This window comes from Pseudophryne corroboree, chromosome 2, assembly GCF_028390025.1.
Source record: "Pseudophryne corroboree isolate aPseCor3 chromosome 2, aPseCor3.hap2, whole genome shotgun sequence".
Taxonomy (NCBI): Eukaryota; Metazoa; Chordata; class Amphibia; order Anura; family Myobatrachidae; genus Pseudophryne; species Pseudophryne corroboree.
Window position 1 is genome coordinate 17,051,571 of NC_086445.1, and position 21,270 is coordinate 17,072,840.

At 51.1% G+C, this 21,270-nt stretch overlaps 1 protein-coding gene across 1 annotated transcript in view; it reads right to left on the reverse strand.

Annotated features, from left to right (window-relative positions):
• Positions 1-12,410, reverse strand: part of LOC134989144 (radial spoke head 1 homolog) — a 13,630-nt gene extending 1,220 nt beyond the window's left edge. Inside the window, exons 1-4 of the mRNA XM_063950590.1 lie at positions 12,173-12,410; positions 6,230-6,343; positions 4,587-4,692; positions 4,382-4,481 (exon numbers count right to left, since the gene is read on the reverse strand). Of these exons, the coding sequence (XP_063806660.1) occupies positions 4,382-4,481; positions 4,587-4,692; positions 6,230-6,343; positions 12,173-12,226 (374 nt within the window). The 5' untranslated portion in view covers positions 12,227-12,410. The remainder of the gene's footprint in view (positions 1-4,381; positions 4,482-4,586; positions 4,693-6,229; positions 6,344-12,172) is intronic.
• Between the last annotated feature and the right edge of the window lie 8,860 nt (positions 12,411-21,270).

Genomic DNA, 21,270 nt, shown 5'->3' on the forward strand with positions numbered 1-21,270 from the left:
GGCCCTGGGTAACCGGAGATATCCGACTTGAAAGCAGTGGTCCCCATCCAAGCCTGTTAATTGCTCTTCCCAGCCAGATGGGTGTGGTTCATCAAATCGACAGTATCTAGGTCGACAATGTTTAGGTCGACCACTATAGGTCGACAGTCACTAGGTCGACATGGATGGAAGGTCGACAGGGTTTCTAGGTCGACATGTGCTAGGTCGACAGGTCTAAATGTCGACTTGAGGATTTTTTTTTTTGTGTCGTTTTATTCGTAGAGTGACCGGGATCCCAAATTAGTGCACCGCGTCCCCTCGCATGGCTCGCTTTGCTCGCCATGCTTCGGGCATGGTGCCTTCGCTCCGCTACCGCTTCGCTCGGCACAGATTACCGTTCCAATCGTAGTCCACGTGGATCGTTAAGTATGAAAAAATTCAAAAAAAATAAAAAAAAAAATGTGAAAAACTCATGTCGACCTTTAGACCTGTCGACCTAGCACATGTCGACCTAGAAACCCTGTCGACCTTCCATCCATGTCGACCTAGTGACTGTCGACCTATAGTGGTCGACCTAAACATTGTCGACCTAGATACTGTCGATCTTCAGACCGGATCCCAGCCAGATATCTCGGGTTCTGTCTGACTTAGAGTTTTTCTGAGGGTATAATCCTAAAGCTTGGACTCTCCCCTTTTGGTGGACACTGGCAGCTTGTCTCTACTGTGCCCAGAACAAGAGATATCAGCCTTCAAGCAGCTGGTCACAGCTCCAGCTCGTCACGCCTAATATGCAGTTTTAGATTTTCATTGGTGAATTGCTCTGGTTCCTGAATTCTGATCCCCAAGTCCCCAGTACTTTCTAAAAGGTGGTACTGTCTAGTTTTTTTATGCCATTCAAAGCTAAGAAATACATTTTCAGGAACTTGAGATATCTGCAGTCAAGCAAGTTGCCCTCCCACCGGAAAATGATGAATATTAAGCCCACTCCACTATCCACCCCTCCCCTACGTATTAAACACCCCCTACCACACTGGAAGTCATGTACCAGGGATTCTTCATTAAGCCCAATGACCCTTCTACAATTTAGCCCCATCGGTGCAGTAAAGGAGTAATTAGCAGAAATTACTGCTCCAGGTCCTACAAGCTGAGTGGAAGATAGAACGCCCCCTACCGCCCGCAGCACATCAAAGCTGCCGCTGGTAGCACCACCCACCCCTACCACTGGGGGATGGGTAGGGGCCTAGTGCATTGCTGTACCAAGGGGCCTTACACTGCTGTTAAGATGGGTCTGCAGGGATATACCTATATGGGGACAAATCCCCAACCAGGCCCTTAGGAGAGACAGAGAGAGAGTATGCCAGCACACACCCAGCGCCAAACTGACACTGGAAAATCCAGACAGCGCTTTTATATTATATTATATATAATGCCAATCTTCCCACTCACTACGCTCCAATGTGCCCCCCTCCTCTTTTTTTCAGCCCTCTGATGGTGTTCAGCAGGGGAGAGTCCGGGGAGCCAGTTCTCTGCAGCCTCTGTGGAGAAAATGGCGCTGGTTAGTGCTGAGGGATCAAGCTCCGCCCCCTCCAGCGGCGGGCTTCGGTCCCGCTACAATTTTAATAAAATGGCGGGGATCGTCTATTTGCTGCCTCCGCAGCCTAATGAAACCCTTTATTGCCCAAAACAAGGTTTATTGCTGCCCAGGGCGACCCCCCTCCTGCGCCCTGCACCCATCAGTGCCTTTTGTGTGTCTGTGTGTGGGAGCAATGGCGCGCAGCTTACCGCTGCGCGTTTTACCTCATGAAGATCTGAAGTCTTCTGCCGCCTTCTTGCTTCTCATACTCACCGGCTTCTATCTTCCGGCTCTGTGAGGAGGACGGCGGCGCGGCTCCGGGACGAACCCCAGGGTGAGACCTGTGTTCCGACTCCCTCTGGAGCTAATGGTGTCCAGTAGCCTAAGAAGCAGAGCCTATCATCTAAGTAGGTCTGCTTCTCTCCCCTCAGTCCCACGATGCAGGGAGCCTGTTGCCAGCAGTGCTCCCTGAAAATAAAAAACCTAAGAAAATTATTTTTCACAGAAAACTCAGGAGAGCTCTCTGCAATGCACCCATTCTCCTCTGGGCACAAGATCTAACTGAGGTCTGGAGGAGGGGCATAGAGGGAGGAGCCAGTGCACACCCATACTAAAAGTTCTTTATAGGTGCCCATGTCTCCTGCGGAGCCCGTCTATACCCCATGGTCTTTACGGAGCCCCTAGCATCCACTAGGACGTAAGAGAAAATAAATGACAAATGTATAAGTCACACCCTTCGTGACTAGGTGCAATATTCTCCGCAGTATGGCTAGTCACAATGTTGCAGGTACAGACCCAGAGACCCAATCAGTTTCGAGAGGCGTCCCTTGGCAGTGGCGGTGGAGTGGCTTGTGCCAGGGTATGCCGGTGTTGGGAACTGCATCGGAAGATGAAGTTCCTCTGACCCCGGCGGCCAAATTCCGCTGGACATTCTGAGAAACCATACGGTTGCTTCGAGGTCTGATAGTGCGGCCGGTGTCCGCTCAGTGGTGTGCCTTTGTGCGCACTGCGGCAGACTAGATCTGCGGCCAGCGGGCGTCTCAGCAGACAGCCCATTGGCTGCAGCGTTATCATCATTTGTCACTAGCTGCTGCAACAAAAGTGGCTGCTTCCACTGCTCAGCGTCCACGTCTGGATCACCCCCAATGTTACAGGGTTCCTTGTTACATGGTGTGACGACGCTGCCGGCCAATTCCACAAATACGCCTATTTGAGAATTGCCACACTCGACGTGCGGGGCCACTTTTGACATACGGGATTACTTAAATACTTTCAGCTGCCACCAGCAAAGACTTTTCAACGAATTACGGACGTTACAGGCGTCTTTAGCTTTACCTGTCACACACACACTGCAATCCTTAGAAAAATAGGTAGGCGTGAGCCACACAGGCCTTGAGCTCATAAGAACAACAGAATTAAAACTATAATTAGGATTTTAATTTCAAGAATACTTCAGAGCTTTAGTTACAAAAAGGTCACAAAGATTATTAAGAATATTTTAAAAACACACACAGAATACAGCAATCTCAATAAATGAAAAGAAATAAAAAATACAGAAACCCTAATTCACTTACGCAAACAAATTTTAGGTATTTATACTGTGGGGGATTTCACAGAATAACTCAGGTCATCTCCAACGTATTGTTGAGTCCCCAAGAGATCACTCTTTCTGTTTTCATGAGGGAGACATATATAGGGGGTCATTCTGACTCGTTCGCTCGCTGCTTTTTGTCGCAGCCGAGTGAACGGATCCCCACTGTGCATGTGCCGGCGCCGTAGTGCGCCGGCGCATGCCAGACGGCCGAAGGCCGTAGCACGGATGCGATCGCCTCTGCCTGATTGGCAGGCAGAGGCGGTCGCTGGACGGGAGGGGGCGGCCGTTTCGTGGGAGCGGTCCAGCCATGCAGCCGCTGCAACGCAGCCACTGCGTGCCGGTGAGCAGCTTCCGGCCAGCACGCTAAAGCTGCGCTGGCCAGGAGCTACTCTTGAAGTGCAAAGGTATCACCGCTGTGCGATGCCTTTGCACTTCTGCGGGGGAAGGGCGGCACTGACATGCGGGGCGGACTAGCCCTGTGCTGGGCGTCCCCCCGCATGTCAGTGTGAATGTTCGTAGCTGTGCTAAATTTAGCATAGCTACAATCAACTCGGAATGACCCCCATAGTCTCCAGCTTCATCAGGCCCCCTACCTTGGGATTTTTAACTACTTCCCTGCTGAACACTACACATACACTAGTTTTACATAATTGGTGCTTGGCAACAGCCGAAGGGGGAGGCAAGGGGTGTAGCCCAAAGGTATGCTGTATGAATCTCTTTCAAAGAAAGTGAGGTTTATGACATTAGCCAGGAAATAGGATCTCTGCATTCCAATCAGGACATTTGGACACACTTCCCTGGTCTATTTACAGCCCCTTTGTTGCCATAACAAACGAACTGGCCTTATCAGCCCTCAATGTCCAGAGCTTGCAAATATCTGCTTTTGATGTAGAAATGTAATCCCCCTTTACAATGGTCATGTCAGGCACATGTCATCTCAAACTTTATGGTCTGCAGATCTCCCCTAGCCTGGATGGATGGAGATTAAGTGCAGGACATTGCCTGTCAGCCATTTTGTCACATCTAGGCTGAAAGAATACAAAATGATAGAAATACAGTCACTTGAAAACATTATTGGTGATTATTCCTGCAGGTAATCACCACACCTTAGATCACATATAATTTGTGATCCTCCTTTCTGTATTTAAACATGACACATGGTAGAACACTACGGGGTATAACGCTACAGGGTAAGATGTGCAGCCATTGCCTGAACAGTGGTTTTCTATTTCGGCTGTAAATACCTTTGATGAGCGAACCAGTCTCCGCTGTAGGTGTCGCCATTGGCGTATGTGTACACTCCCTGACCTTGTCGCTGGTCGTCCACCCAGTCACCTTGGGAGATAAACAGGATGAGAAAGTGACATCAATGTCTGGAAAACAAGCGGCAGCACTGGTGAGGTGGCGCGTACCCAGCACCCCAACATCTCCTGCTGTTACCTTCATATTTAGACCCATCCGGATACAGAAAGGTCCCGACGCCGTGCTTCAGGTTCTGGTAATACTCTCCTATGTAGCGGGCGCCGTTTTTGAATCGGTACGTCCCCTGTCAGCAACAGATACTCGGATTAGATGTTATTCTGTGGTGTACCGCCTTGGCTGCAGAGCAGTAAGCGGCTACGCTATGAGGAGCCTCCATGAGTCTCACCACTACAGGAACGGTCACTGTGCGGAGACGTTATGTGAGTGACACCTTGTAACTGATATATCACTGACAGCTACATCACGGCCAAACACTTCCAGCTATACCATGTCCCTGATCATGTGACGTGTGCCGTATCACCAACAGGAGAAACCACACCACCGTGCCGCTACAGCCCGCAATACTCAGACAGGCTGGGGATAATCTCTGTCCTGACTGTGGGACTAATTCAGACCTGATCGCGAGGCGGCCGATTATCGATCAACAGCGCATGTGTACGGATTGTAATGCGCAGGCGCAAGGCCAAACTGTGAAAGAAATCAGCGTCTTGTCTGATCACTAGGTGAACGCAGGCGGACTGACAGGAAGGGGACGTGTGGAGGTGGTAACTGGCCGTTTTCTAGGAGTGGCAGTTAAAACGCAGGCGTTCCCAAGCGTTTTCAGGGAGGGTGTGCGGCGTATGCGTGCATTTACTGCGGGCGCCCTGCAATATTTGCAAACAGCTCTGCCTGACTGACAGGCAGAGGCGTTCGCGGGGTGGGAGAGAGGCGGCAAAGCCCTGTTTCCGAGGCGGAAAAGGAGTCTTGGCGGTGCGAACGGTGGGCGTGGTGTGGGCATGATCGCAATTACTGCGGGTCGCAGATGGGTGGGGGCGGATAGCATGCTGGGCGGCCATGTCCTGCGATGGGCAGCGCCCCAGCCGGCGAGGCAAGGGATTGCAAATTCTGATAAAAGGCAGAACGTGCAATCCTTACTGACTGGGGTGCACAGTGCATTGCGTGTAATCCTTAGTGACCGGGGTGCACAGTGCATTGCGTGTAATCGTTACTGACCGGGGTGCACAGTGCATTGCGTGTAATCCTTACTGACCGGGGTGCACAGTGCATTGCGTGTAATCCTTACTGACCGGGGTGCACAGTGCATTGCGTGTAATCCTTACTGACCGGGGTGCACAGTGCATTGCGTGTAATCCTTACTGACCGGGGTGCACAGTGCATTGCGTGTAATCCTTACTGACCGGGGTGCACAGTGCATTGCGTGTAATCCTTACTGGATATTGATCACAGATGTGCGTTTTTTTGCACCTCTATGATCAGCTCTGAATTAGGTGTGCCTGTGAAAATAGTGCATCTCCGCACATACGCAGAACCGTGTACATGGCAAGATGCGCCCGGCTCCGCACTGACAGCACAGTATAGGACAAGTCATCATTACGCCAGAAGGAAAGGATCCGCGCCTGACACGTGAATGTGCGCATAACTGCTAATCGCCATTAGCTGCGTCTGTACTACCCCGCCGTTACTGATGAGAGCTACCCACCCCTGTTCCACATCTCTGATCATAAGGGTCTATACGTGCACAATGCACCCCACTCTGCAACCGTGCAGTAGTGAGCACACACTGTGTGATCTGGTGTAATAATCACTGTATGTACTATTACCTTGCTCTGTCGCTTCCCCTTCTCATACATTCCTTCATACGTGTCTCCATTTGGGAGCCGTGCTTTGCCTTGTCCATGTCTTTCCCCAACTTCATTCCTCTCACCTTCATAATCCTGGGTGAGAGAGAGAGAGAGAGAGAGGAGACAAGGAGAGAGAGAGAGAGAGAGAGAGAGAGAGAGAGAGAGAGAGAGAGAGAGAGAGGAGGTGACAGAGAGAGAGAGAGAGGAGGGGGAGGAGGTGACCGAGAGAGAGAGAGAAAGTGCGAGAGAGGGAGAGGAGACAGAGAAGGTGAGAGAGAAAGGAGAGAAGAGGTGACAGAGAGAGAGAGGTGACAGAGAGAGAGAGAGAGAGAGAGAGAGAGAGAGAGAGAGGAGGTGACAGAGAGAGAGAAAGTGCGAGAGGGAGAGGAGAGCGAGAAGGTGAGAGAGAGAGGAGAGAAGAGGTGACAGAGAGAGAGAGAGAGAGGTGACAGAGAGAAAGAGAGAGCGAGAGAGAAGGTGACAGAGAGAGAGTGAGAGAAAGCGAGAGAGAGAGGAGACAGAGAGAGAGAGAGCGAGGAGGTGACAGAGAGAAAGAGAGTGAGAGAGAGAAGGTGACAGAGAGACAGTGAGAGAAAGTCAGAGAGAGAAAGAGAGGAGGTGACAGAGAGAGAAGGCGACAGAAAGAGAGAAAGCGAGAGAGAGAGAGGAGGTGAGCGATAGAGAGGAGAGAGAGGAGGTGACAGAGAGAGAAAGTGTGAGAGAGGGAGAGGAGAGAGAGAAGGTGAGAGAGAAAGGAGAGAAGAGGTGACAGAGAGAGAGAGAGAGGGGTGACAGAGAGAAAGAGAGAGCGAGAGAGGAGGAGACAGGGAGAGAGGAGAGAGAGAGGCGGTGACAGAGAGAGAGAGAGAGAGAGAGAGAAAGTGCGAGAGAAGGTGAGATAGAGAGGAGAGAAGAGGTGACAGAGAGAGAGAGGGGTGACAGAGAGAAAGAGAGAGCGAGAGAGGAGGAGACAGGGAGAGAGGAGGAGAGAGAGAGGAGGTGACAGAGAGAGAGAGAGAAAGTGCGAGAGAGGGGGAGGAGAGAGAGAAGGTGAGACAGAGAGGAGAGAAGTGGTGACAGAGAGAGAGAGAGAGGAGGTGACAGAGAGAGAGAGAGGAGGTGACAGAGAGAGAGAGAGAGAGAGAGAGAGAGAGAGAAGAGGTGACAGAGAGAAAGAGAGAGTGAGACATAGAGAGAGAAGGTGACAGAGAGAGAGTGAGAGAAAGTCAGAGAGAGAGAGGAGTTGACAGAGAGAAGGCGACAGAGAAAGAACGAGAGAGAGAGAGAGAGAGAGAGAGAGAGAGAGAGGAGGTAACAGATATATATATAGAGAGAGAAGGTGGCAGAGAGAGAGGTCACAGAGAGAGAGAGAGAGAGAGAGAGAGGAGGTGACAGATATATATATAGAGAGAAGGTGGCAGAGAGAGAGAGGTCACAGAGAGAGAGAGAGAGAGAGAGAGAGAGAGAGAGGGAGTGAGCGATAGAGAGGAGGTGACAGATATATATAGAGAAGGTGGCAGAGAGAGAGAGGGGGAGGTGAGCGATAGAGAGAGGAGGAGAGAGAGGTGGTGACAGAGAGAGGGAGGAGGAGAGAGTGAGAGGAGACAGGGAGCGATAGAGAGAGAGAAGGTGACAGAGAGAGGAGGTGACAGAGAGAGAGGAGGAGAGGTAGAGAGAAGAAGACAAGGAGCGATAGAGAGAGAAGGTGACAGAGAGAGAGGAGGTGACAGAGAGAGAGGAGGAGAGAGCGAGAGATAGAGAAGGTGACAGAGAGAGAGAGTAGGTGACAGAGAGAGGAGGAGAGAGTGAGAGATAGAGGTGAGAGAGAGAGAGGAGGTGACGGAGAGAGAGATAGAGGTGAGAGAGAGAGAGGAGGTGACGGAGAGAGAGGAGGAGAGAGAGCGAGATAGAGAGAGAAGGTGACAGAGAGAGAGAAGGTGACAGAGAGAGAAGGTGACAGAGAGGAGGAAAGAGAGAGCGATAGAGAATAGAGAGCGATAGAGAAGATGACAGAGAGAAAGACATAGTGGAGGTGACAGAGAGAGGTGACACAGAGAGAGAGAAAGCGAGAGAGAGAGAGAGGAGGTGACAGAGAGAGAGAAAGATTAATTCATGGAGCGCAGAATAATTACACTGTGCCACCATATGCCTATACTTTGCCACTATATGCCTTACACTGTGCCACTACATGCCTACACTATGCCACTATAAGACTACACTATGCCACTATATGCCTTACACTGTGCCACTATATGCCTTACACTGTGCCACTATATGCCTTACACTGTGCCACTACATGCCTACACTATGCCACTATAAGACTACACTATGCCACTATATGCCTTACACTGTGCCACTATATGCCGTACACTGTGACACTATATGCCTACACTATGCCACTATATGCCTTACACTGTGCCACTATATGCCGTACACTGTGACACTATATGCCTTACACTGTGCCACTATATGCCATACACTGTGACACTATATGCCTTACACTGTGCCACTATATGCCGTACACTGTGCCACTATATGCCGTACACTGACACTATATGGCTAAACTATGCCACTATAAGCCTTACACTATGCCACTATATGCTGTACAGTGTGACACTGTGGGGGTCATTCCGAGTTGATCGTAGCTGTGCTAAATTTAGCACAGCTACGATCATCTTCCCTGACATGCGGGGGGACGCCCAGCACAGGGCTAGTCCACCCCGCATGTCAGTCCGGCTCCCGCCCGCACAAATACAAAAGCATCGCATAGCGGCAACAGAAAGGCTCTAATAGTCTCTATTACCTCAACCACAGATCGGGAGGCAATCACACAGTCCAGGAACGGAGCATGATGTCCCTCCTGGAAAGGCTTTAATAGTCTCTATTACCTCAACCACAGATTGGAGGCAATCACACAGTCCAGGAACGGAGCAAGCTGTCCCTCCTGGAAAGGCTCTAATAGTCTCTATTACCTCAACCACAGATCGGGAGGCAATCATACAGTCCAGGGACGGAGCATGCTGTCCCTCCTGGAAAGGCTCTAATAGTCTCTATTACCTCAACCACAGATCGGGAGGCAATCATACAGTCCAGGAACGGAGCATGCTGCCCCTCCTGGAAAGGCTCTAATAGTCTCTATTACCTCAACCACAGATCGGGAGGCAATCATACAGCCCAGGAACGGAGCATGCTGCCCCTCCTGGAAAGGCTCTAATAGTCTCTATTACCTCAACCACAGCTTGGAGGCAATCATACAGTCCAGGGACGGAGCATGCTGTCCCTCCTGGAAAGGCTCTAATAGTCTCTATTACCTCAACCACAGATCGGGAGGCAATCACACAGTCCAGGAACGGAGCATGCTGTCCCTCCTGGAAAGGCTCTAATAGTCTCTATTACCTCAACCACAGATCGGGAGGCAATCACACAGTCCAGGGACGGAGCATGCTGTCCCTCCTGGAAAGGCTCTAATAGTCTCTATTACCTCAACCACAGATTGGAGGCAATCATACAGTCCAGGAACGGAGCAATCAGTTTGCCGGCTGTCGGGATCCCGGCGGTCAGAATACCGACGCCGTAATCCCAACAACCGGCACAATACCGGCGGTTGGAATTCTGACCACTGGCCAAAATTCCCCACTTGGGTGGTGGTCCACACCACCAACCGAGGAGGAATAAATGTGTGTGTCACAAGGGGACACGCTGCGCTCGCCGCCGGTATCCTGACCACCGGGATGTCATACTGAATCCCACAGATTACCTAGTGTCCAGTTCTATGACAGCGCTGCATGTCCAGGATACCAGCCTTCTCCACTGTATGTACAATATCACCCCAACGCCCTCATTACCCACAGTACTTATCTCCTCTCTCTCACCCCTAGTGACCTGGCGTCTCCTCTCTCATCCCCTAGTATCCCCAGTGACAATGTATCTCCTCTCTCACCCCCTAGCATCCCCAGTGACCCGATATTCCCCTTCTCACCCCATAGTATCTCTAGTGACCCAGTGTCTCCTCTCTCTCCCCCTAGTAACCCCAGTGACCCAGCATCTCCTCTCTCTCACCCCCTAGTTACCCTAGTGACAGTGTATCTCCTCTCTCACCCCCTAGTATCCCCAGTGGCCCGATATTCCCCCTCTCACCCCCCAGTTACCCCAGTGACAGTGTATCTCCTCTCTCTCACCCCCTAGTTACCCCAGTGACCCGGCATCTCATCTCTCTCTCCCTAGTAACCCCAGTGACCTGGCATCTCCTCTCTCTCACCCCCTAGTAACTCCAGTGACCCAGAATCTCCACTCTCTCTCTCACCCCCTAGTATACGCAGTGACCCGGCATCTCCTCTCTCTCTCCCTAGTAACCCCAGTGACCCGGCATCTCCTCTCTCTCACTCCCTAGTAACCCCAGTGACCCAGAATCTCCACTCTCTCTCTCACTCCCTAGTATACGAAGTGATCCGGCATCTCCCCTCTCACCCCCTAGTAAACTCGGTGACCCGGCGACTCCTCTCTGTCACCCCTAGTATCCCCAGTGACCCCATATACACCCTCTCACCCCCTAGTATCACCAATGACCCGGCATCTCCTCTCTCTCCCCCTAGTAACTCCAGTGACCAGGCATATCCTTTCTCTCACCCACTAGTATCCCCAGTGACCCGATATACCCCCTCTCACCCTCTGGTATCCCCAGTGACCCGGCATCTCCTCTCTCACCCCCTAGTAAACCTAGTGACCCGGCATTTCCTCTCTCACCCCCTAGTATCCCCAGTGACATGGCGTCTCCTCTCTCTCACTCCCTAGTAACCCCAGTGACCCAGCGTCTCCTCTCTCACCCCCTAGTAACCCCGGTGAGTGACCCTGTATCTTCTCTCTCACTCCCTAGTAACCCCGGTGACCCGCTATGTCCCCTCTCTCACCCCCTAGTAACCCCGGTGAGTGACCCTGTATCTTCTCTCTCACTCCCTAGTAACCCCGGTGACCCACTGTGTCCCCTCTCTCACCCCCTAGTAACCCCGGTGACCCGTTGTCTCCCCTCTCTCACCCCCTAGTAACCCCGGTGACCCTGTATCTTCTCTCTCACTCCCTAGTAACCCCGGTGACCCGCTGTCTCCCCTCTCTCACCCCCTAGTAACTCCGGTGACCCGGTGTCTCCCCTCTCTCACCCCCTAGTAACCCCAGTGACCCGGTATCTCCTCTCTCACCCCCTAGTAACCCCAGTGACCCGGTATCTCCTCTCTCACCCCCTAGTAACCCCAGTGACCTGCTGTCTCCCCTCTCTCACCCCCTAGTAACCCCAGCGACCTGCTGTCTCCCCTCTCTCACCCCCTAGTAACCCGGCATCTCCCCTCTCTCACCCCCTAGTAACCCCAGTGACCCGGTATCTCCTCTCTCACCCCCTTGTAACCCCGGTGACCCGCTGTCTCCCCTCTCTCACCCCCTAGTAACCCCGGTGACCTGCTGTCTCCCCTCTCTCACCCCCTAGTAACCCCGGTGACCTGCTGTCTCCCCTCTCTCACCCCCTTGTAACCCCGGTGACCTGCTGTCTCCCCTCTCTCACCCCCTAGTAACCCGGCATCTCCCCTCTCTCACCCCCTAGTAACCCCGGTGACCCGCTGTCTCCCCTCTCTCACCCCCTAGTAACCCCGGTGACCTGCTGTCTCCCCTCTCTCACCCCCTAGTAACCCCGGTGACCTGCTGTCTCCCCTCTCTCACCCCCTAGTAACCCCGGTGACCTGCTGTCTCACCCCCTAGTAACCCCGGTGACCTGCTGTCTCCCCTCTCTCACCCCCTAGTAACCCCGGTGACCTGCTGTCTCACCCCCTAGTAACCCCGGTGACCTGCTGTCTCCCCTCTCTCACCCCCTAGTCACCCAGCATCTCCCCTCTCTCACCCCCTAGTAACCCCAGTGACCCGCTGTCTCCCCTCTCTCACCCCCAGGTCGGGCGCAGCCTCCTCCTCGAACTCCTCGGAGTCTAGCTCGGACATGGCCGCGGAGAGCGCTCGGTGTTCGGGGTCCCGGTCGGGTGTCGGGGTCTGTGACTGGTACCGGGTGTCTGGGTTCGGCAGTATCCGAGCGTTACGTTACCAGGGAGACGCGTACTGTCCCCATAGAGACGTGATCCGCCCCCAGCGCGCTGGTTTCCATGGTGGCGGCTGTTTCCGCCCGGCGCGGCCATCTTTGTACCGGGCAGAGCGGTGACCGGCCGCCTGTCAGTGATTACTGTGTAACTAACCCGGCCTGTAACACACACTCCTAGAGGGTGATGTGATACCGGGCGGGGGTGGTCTTCAGTATGCCGTTAACCCACCGGGCGGTACTGTGCAGGGTGTGTAACCGCTCTCTTCAAGCTGCTACCATCGATGGTGGAAAACTGTTTCTCCACCATCGATGGTAAAGCATCATAGCGGCCGGCCATCATCGATGGTTCCTGAACATCAATGGTATTAAACTAAGGGGCCTATTTATTAACATTATTTTAGTGTCACCTGATGTATAAAGGGCATTTGGAGCAGTTTTCATGAAAAACTGCTCCAAACACTTTAATAAATTTTTATTTTTGTAACCCGCATCGCATCCCCCCCCCCCCCCCCCCCCAAACCCCCCCGCCCTCCTACCTTTAATGGGAAATGTGATGTGGCTGAAAGTAAAAAACACAGCAGTGTGCCCTGTGATAATAACATCAGCGCGATCAAATGGCAGCACTGCGATACGCTGCCTTCTGCTTTCTCTGCCCCCTACAAAATGGCAGCGCACTTTACAGCACCGGGGGTCACCGCAGCGCACAGGATCCGGCGCCTGTCAGCCCTGCAGGATCAGCGTGGACCGGCTCTCTGGACTGTTAAGTATAATTATCGTGTGAGGGGGGTCCGCAGCATGCGGGGGGAAGGGGATAGTCGCAACCTGGGAAGGGGGTTTGATCCGGAGGTACCCCTGATGATGCTGCGGAGTGTCATCGCAGGAACAGAGCTTGCTCGCAAGCGATAATTGCTACATTAGTGCGATGTAATCAATTATAGCAGTGCGGATTCGGGCGATTTTATCACCTCACATCCGCTGCGGATGGTGATAAAAAGGCCTCTAAAAGACAACTGAGAGCGCAAACAGACTAGTGAATTAATATTTATTCATAAAAATGAGTAAATGGTAATAAATCCCCTCATATATATATATATATATATATATATATATATATATAACAGCCATTAATGTTCACATTCATTCTAAACATCTATAGCCAATATCCAATAATGTAACTATAATTGAGAACAAAATATCCAATTTTTATAAAAACAAACAAAGTATTTTAACTGCTTCTTCTGACACTGAGGACCCCCCTCTTCTCCTGCAAATCCCTGGTCTGCGTGATGCTGCCCTCTCCTGGCTGTCCTCCTACCTCTGACCGCTCCTTCTCTGTCTCCTCACATGACTCCACCTCCCCCTCACTTCCACTAACTGTAGGTGTCCCCCAAGGTTCTGTCCTTGGTCCTCTCCTTTTCTCTCTCTATACGTCCTCACTAGCAGGGGCAAACGCAGGATTTGTAAAGAGGGGTTTCCAGATATGTACATATATGTATATATAAAAAAAAAAATATATATACACACACACACACACACACACACTGTGATGCGGGTAGCACTTGGCAGACTTGGAGGCAGTTGTGGTGCTTGGTCCCTTGTACCTGTGTCTCATGGTGGACACCCTGTTGACGGTGGTCCAACCTGGCGCATTGAAGTCTGCTGAGTGCTGCCTTGCTGTGGACGGCATTTATATATATATATATATATATATATATATATATATAAAGGTCCATAACAAACGGCACTGGAGGCTTGCATATAACAAAGTGATGTATTGATCGGCAGACGTTTCGGAGCTCACGCCCCATCCTCAGTACCAAATACAGTAACATGGTACTGAGGACGGGGCGTGAGCTCCGAAACGTCTGCCGATCAATACATCACTCTGGGGTACATTTACTAAGCAGTGATACGAGCGGAGAAGTGAGCCAGTGGAGAAGTTGCCCATGGCAACCAATCAGCACTGAAGTAACAGCTATAATTTGCATACTATAAAATGATACAGAGCTGCTGATTGGTTGATGGGGAAATTTCTTCACTGGCTCACTTCTCCGCTCTTATCACTGCTTAGTAAATGACCCCCTAGTTATATGCAAGCCTCCAGATAGATAGATATATATATATATATATATATATATATATATATATATATATATATAAAATTACAAATTTGGAAACTCCAACCCCTTGCAAAATAAAAAAATAAAGAAATAAAGAAGTAATGAGATAAAATGATGTGTGTGTGTGTGTAAGTGTAAATGTGAATACACACACAGTTGCACACTAATATATACATACATAAAGATATCATCTGCACCTGAAGCTGGACGAGTGCCTCCTGCTCCAGAGTGCAGTTCATTCAACTGGCCTCCACCCCTGCAGGTCTGCCCGTAGCTCCCCTCGACGGGCCACTGCTGCCGAGTGCTGTCCCGAAGTTCTCCTCGGCTGCATGGCTGCCTGCCACTGCCTGTATCTCGTAAGCTGTGCAGAGCATAGAGAGCTGCCGGCAGCTCCGATCTTGGCGGTCCAGTCCCACATGTTCCCGCAGCGCTTTTTCGCAAGTGGCTGGCTGTTAATTTTAGGGGCCACTGGTTTGCATGTAAACCCATTCCTATTCTTGAGCACCAGTCCAACTTGTAGCTAGGTTAGGGAAACCGGCCAGGAACAGGAGAGTGTAGACGGTTTATAGTATACTTGCACTGCTGATCTGTCACATTTGTTGTCACTGTGTGCTCCTTATACAGTACATGTGCCCATTGTTATCAGTGATATCTGTTATGTTATTGTGTGCAGAGGCGTCAGAACGTTTTTCAGTTGGGGGGGGCAGGATAAAAATCTCAGTTTGGCGCCCCTAATTACTGGACACCTTAGATGGGTCACTTGTACCTGTACGGAACTCCTGTACGGAACTCTGGTAGAACCCCCTTACACACAATATGCCTGACAGAGCCCATTATTTACATTGTAGAGCGCCTACTCCTCCTCATTCATCTCGCCTCTCCTTCTCATCCCTGTGCTCTACTTCCCTACCCCACGGTTAGTATATACACAGGGTAACAGAGGGACATACACAGGGTAACAGAGGGACATACACAGCAGTGCCGTAACTAGGCATTTTAGCGCTGTGTGCAAGAAACGGTATTGGCGCCCCCCCTCCCATGCAAGATAGGGGCAGTGGTTTCATGGGGAAGGGGTGTGGCCACAAAATAATACCAATCCATACTACGGTGCACAGTAGTCTCCATTATTAAAATTACGCTGCACAGTAGTGCTACTACACCAGGTAGAGCCCCTTTTATACATTACAGCAGACAGTCCCCCTTTTACACATTACAGCAGACAGTCCCCCTTTTTACACATTTCGGCAGACAGCGTCCTCTTTTTACACATTATGGCAGACAGCGTCCCCTTTTTACACATTACGGCAGACAGCGTCCCCCTTTTACACATTACGGCAGACAGCGTCACCCTTTCTACACATTACGGCAGACAGCGTACCCCTTTTTACACATAACGGCAGACAGCGTCCCCTTTTTACACATTACGGCAGTGCACACTCCCCCTTTTTACACATAACGGCAGCCAGTCCCCCTTTTTACACATTGCAGCAGGCACAGTCCCCCTTTTTACACATAACGGCAGCCAGTCCCCCTTTTTACACATTGCGGCAGGCACAGTCCCCCTTTTTACACATTGCGGCAGGCACAGTCCCCCTTTTTACACATTGCGGCAGGCACAGTCCCCCTTTTTACACATTGCGGCAGCCAGTCGCCCTTTTTACACATTGCGGCAGCCAGTCCCCCTTTTTACACATAACGGCAGCCAGTCCCCCTTTTTACACATTGCAGCAGGCACAGTCCCCCTTTTTACACATAACGGCAGCCAGTCCCCCTTTCTACACATTGTGGCAGGCACAGTCCCCCCTTTCACACGTAACGGCAGCCAGTCCCCCTTTTTACACATTGCGGCAGACAGCATCCCCCTTTTTACACATAACGGCAGCCAGTCCCCCTTTTTACACATTGCGGCAGACAGCATCCCCCTTTTTACACATAACGGCAGCCAGTCCCCCTTTTTACACATTGCGGCAGGCACAGTCCCCCCTTTCACACGTAACGGCAGCCAGTCCCCCTTTTTACACATTGCGGCAGACAGCATCCCCCTTTTTACACATAACGGCAGCCAGTCCCCCTTTTTACACATTGCGGCAGACAGCATCCCCCTTTTTACACATAACGGCAGCCAGTCCCCCTTTTTACACATTGCAGCAGGCACAGTCCCCCTTTTTATACATAACGGCAGACAAGATAGATAGAGAGAGAGAGAGAGAGAGAGAGAGAGAGAGAGAGAGAGATACTTACCATCTCTCCCGCTGGCAGTCAGGCTCCTCGTGCTGGCAGCTCCGGAGGCAGGGGAGAAGGAGGAGGAGGAGGAGGAGGGGGACTGGAGCCGCAGCAGCGCTATTTCATTGGTAGTAAGCGCCGCTGCAGCTGTCCCCTCTCCTTCCGTATTGGCTGCCCGGCGCTGCTGTGGATGCTGGGATGGAGGAACCGCATCCCAGCATCCACAGCAGCGCCCCGGCTGCCTATACGGAAGGAGAGGGGGATGCTGCAGCGGCGCTTACTACCAATGAAATAGCGCTGCTGTGGCTCCAGTCCCCCTCCCTCCTCCTCCTTCTCCGTAGCCCGGCGCTGTTCTCTCCTCCACAGCGCGGTGGCGGCGCACGGCACACACAACAGAGGCGGCATGTAATGAGTCAATTTGACTCATTACATGCTGCTGGCCGTTGCGCCCTCAGGGCAACTGTGCTGTGTGCCAGGCACACCTGGCACACAGGTAGTTACGGCCCTGATACACAGGGTAACAGAGGGACATATACACAGGGTGACAGCAGCACGTATATACAGGGAGACAGAGGGACATACACAGGGGGACAGAGGGACATAGACAGGGTGACAGAGGGGACACACACAGGGTGACAAACACAGGGTGACAGCGGCACGTATACAGGGGGACATACACGGGGACAGAAGGACATATACACAGGTTGAGAAACACAGGGTGATGGCAGCACGTATATACAGGGAGACAGAGGGACATACACAGGGGGACAGAGGGACATAGACAGGGTGACAGAGGGGACACACACAGGGTGACAAACACAGGGTGACAGCGGCACGTATACAGGGGGACATACACGGGGACAGAAGGACATATACACAGGTTGAGAAACACAGGGTGATGGCAGCACGTATATACAGGGAGATAGAGGGACATACACAGGGGGACAGAGGGACATAGACAGGGTGACAGAGGGGACACACACAGGGTGACAAACACAGGGTGACAGCGGCACGTATACAGGGGGACAGAGGGACATACACAGGGGGACAGAGGGACATAGACAGGGTGACAGAGGGGACACACACAGGGTGACAAACACAGGGTGACAGCGGCACGTATACAGGGGGACATACACGGGGACAGAAGGACATATACACAGGTTGAGAAACACAGGGTGATGGCAGCACGTATATACAGGGAGATAGAGGGACATACACGGGGACAGAAGGACATATACACATGGTGACAAATACAGGGTGACGGCAGCACGTATATACAGGGAGATAGAGGGACATACACGGGGACAGAAGGACATATACACATGGTGACAAATACAGGGTGACGGCAGCACGTATATACAGGGAGATAGAGGGACATACACGGGGACAGAAGGACATATACACATGGTGACAAATACAGGGTGACGGCAGCACGTATATACAGGGAGATAGAGGGACATACACGGGGACAGAAGGACATATACACATGGTGACAAATACAGGGTGACGGCAGCACGTATATACAGGGAGATAGAGGGACATACACGGGGACAGAAGGACATATACACATGGTGACAAATACAGGGTGACGGCAGCACGTATATACAGGGAGATAGAGGGACATACACGGGGACAGAAGGACATATACACATGGTGACAAATACAGGGTGATGGCAGCACGTATATACAGGGAGATAGAGGGACATACACGGGGACAGAAGGACATATACACATGGTGACAAATACAGGGTGACGGCAGCATGTATATACAGGGAGATAGAGGGACATACACGGGGACAGAAGGACATATACACAGGTTGAGAAACACAGGGTGATGGCAGCACGTATATACAGGGAGATAGAGGGACATACACGGGGACAGAAGGACATATACACATGGTGACAAATACAGGGTGACGGCAGCACGTATATACAGGGAGATAGAGGGACATACACGGGGACAGAAGGACATATACACATGGTGACAAATACAGGGTGATGGCAGCACGTATATACAGGGAGATAGAGGGACATACACGGGGACAGAAGGACATATACACATGGTGACAAATACAGGGTGACGGCAGCATGTATATACAGGGAGATAGAGGGACATACACGGGGACAGAAGGACATATACACAGGTTGAGAAACACAGGGTGACGGCAGCACGTATATACAGGGAGACAGAGGGACATACACGGGGACAGAAGGACATATACACAGGTTGAGAAACACAGGGTGACGGCAGCACGTATATACAGGGAGACAGAGGGACATACACGGAAACAGAGGGACATATACACAGGGTGACGGCGGCAAGCATATACAGGGAGACAGAGGGACATTCACGGGGACAGAGGGACATATACACATGGTGACAGTGACCCCTCATACAGAAACTCCCTGCCCTCTCCTTCCACAGCACATCTCACCTAGCAGAATAGATCACAGGTACACCCAACAGCAATCACCCCTCACCCGGCCAGCACACAGCACCTGTATATCCACCACAGAGAGCAGCTCAGCAAGCTTAAGTTGATTTTAAGTTTCAACAAAACATTTTTCACAAAAGTAAAGCTTACTGGCTAGCTGTGCGTCCGCTCCTCAGGCTCTGCTCCCTGTGGGGTTGGCAGGGTTAAAGCGGCTCCGTGATTGGCAGGCTGTAGTGTAGGGACTGTTTGGTAGGAGGGGGAGTTGCTGCGGCTGGGCAAGCGCAGCAGCCCTCCTCCAGTGGCCATTTTTATTGCTGCCCGCCGCCCTCACTGCCCTGCTTTCCGCTCCAGCTGCTGCTGTATAAGCACAACACGTCCCGGCCAGTGCGGCCACAAGCGGGCGCCTGCGGCCACTGCTGTGTGACATGTCCCTGACTCCCTGCTGTATGAGCTGCCCGATCGGAGCTGAGCTCCGATCGCGGTGGCGATAAGCAGCAGATACAGAGGGAGGGGTGGACGTTACCTGGTGTGCGCCGACCTCCTGGATGCGATGCACCGTGTGCCGCATTGTCGTGCTGCGGATTCGTGGACAGTGTCACACAGCAGTGGCCGGCGCCCGCTGTGTGGTCGGAACGTGTTGTGCTTATACAGTAGCTACTGTATACAAACACGTTTACAGTAGAAAGTAGCAGAGCCACCGTTCAAGTTATTTGCCCCGGCCGCATCCCTTTGCTCAGAGGGATGCGCCGGCACTGACCGCTGCTATCACTTTACACAGCGGGGAATGCTGCTGCTAGTGGTGGCAGATGCAGGCTCAGCGGGCAATCGCGCTCCCGGGTGGATGGCGCCTCTCTCATGTTTGGGGGGAGCGAACTGCCCCCTTGCCCCCCCCATTCCGACGCCCCTGATTGTGTGTACTTAGGAAGGAACACAGCCTATTTGTTAAAGTTGTTAGTTACTTCTTAACAGGTGATAGTTCTAACTTTGAAAATTGTTTGTTCAACCTTTTTCCCGTGTTGATCTAGAGAGACACTGTCGAACTTTTACAGGTCGGACCAATAATCCACACCCGCATGCAGGATTATGCAACAATGACCCTCATTCCGAGTTGATCGCTAAGAGTCATCGCATCGCAAATGTCCGAAATGTAAGTATCTGCGCATGCGCAAATGCGTGATTACGCATGCGCGACGACATACGTACGACAACTGTGCAAAATTACTTAGGAAAAAAAAAGCCGTAACTGCCAAACGAAAACGAGGAGTGGCGTGGGCGTGGCGGAGGCGAGACTTCGCAATGCTCCGACATGGGCGTGAAAGTGGGCGTACTGTGTGGGAGTATGCAACTAGCATTGGGCGTGGTTTTCGCAAATAAACATTGTCGCTGTTAAAACTAACATAGGAAACCGTAGCACCATTCACGCAGCAGCAGAGTAGGTCTGCAGTTACTCTACATTTGCGAAGTACTGGTACAAGTGTGTATGCAGTAATTAGCAGTTAATTGGAGAGCACATTCATCTGATGTCCAATTACTTGTTAATTACTGAGCACATGAAAGTTACCAACCACCAATTGACTGAACACACATTACATGTTTATTCTACTCACATATTAATCTCACACACTGTCAAATAAGGTTGTTATTTGTGTTTACCTTGGTGTGTAAGCATTTTGTTGAAATGTTTTAATGTGTGTTAGACTACTAAATACAAACAAGTTACATTTTTAGATGAAGTTATAGAATTCTGCTACATTCTTATCAATTAACCAACACCCACATAATGCAGCATACACTATGATTTAGTTTTAAAAGTCACAATAATATATGTTTATAATATCTGTCAATGTTTTCAATGATGTCATGTTGACCAAAGATATTTAATCAAGTTGTCGTGTCTGTTTTATTAATATGGACATTAAAGTGTGGTGCAAAGCATACCTTTTTTTTTAAATTATTTAGAATTTTAAGGAGAATTAGCAGATTGGTCACCAAGTGTCTATATGTTGACCTAATATTTTGTTAACTAAGATTTTGCTAATGCATTACCTTCAAGAAATTGCACACATTTGTAATATGTTTTTTTTATTACGGGAAGAATATTACACAACATTTAAACATGGCTCCACATGAGTCTCACAGGCAGAGATAGACCAAGCACCAAGCAGATGGCAC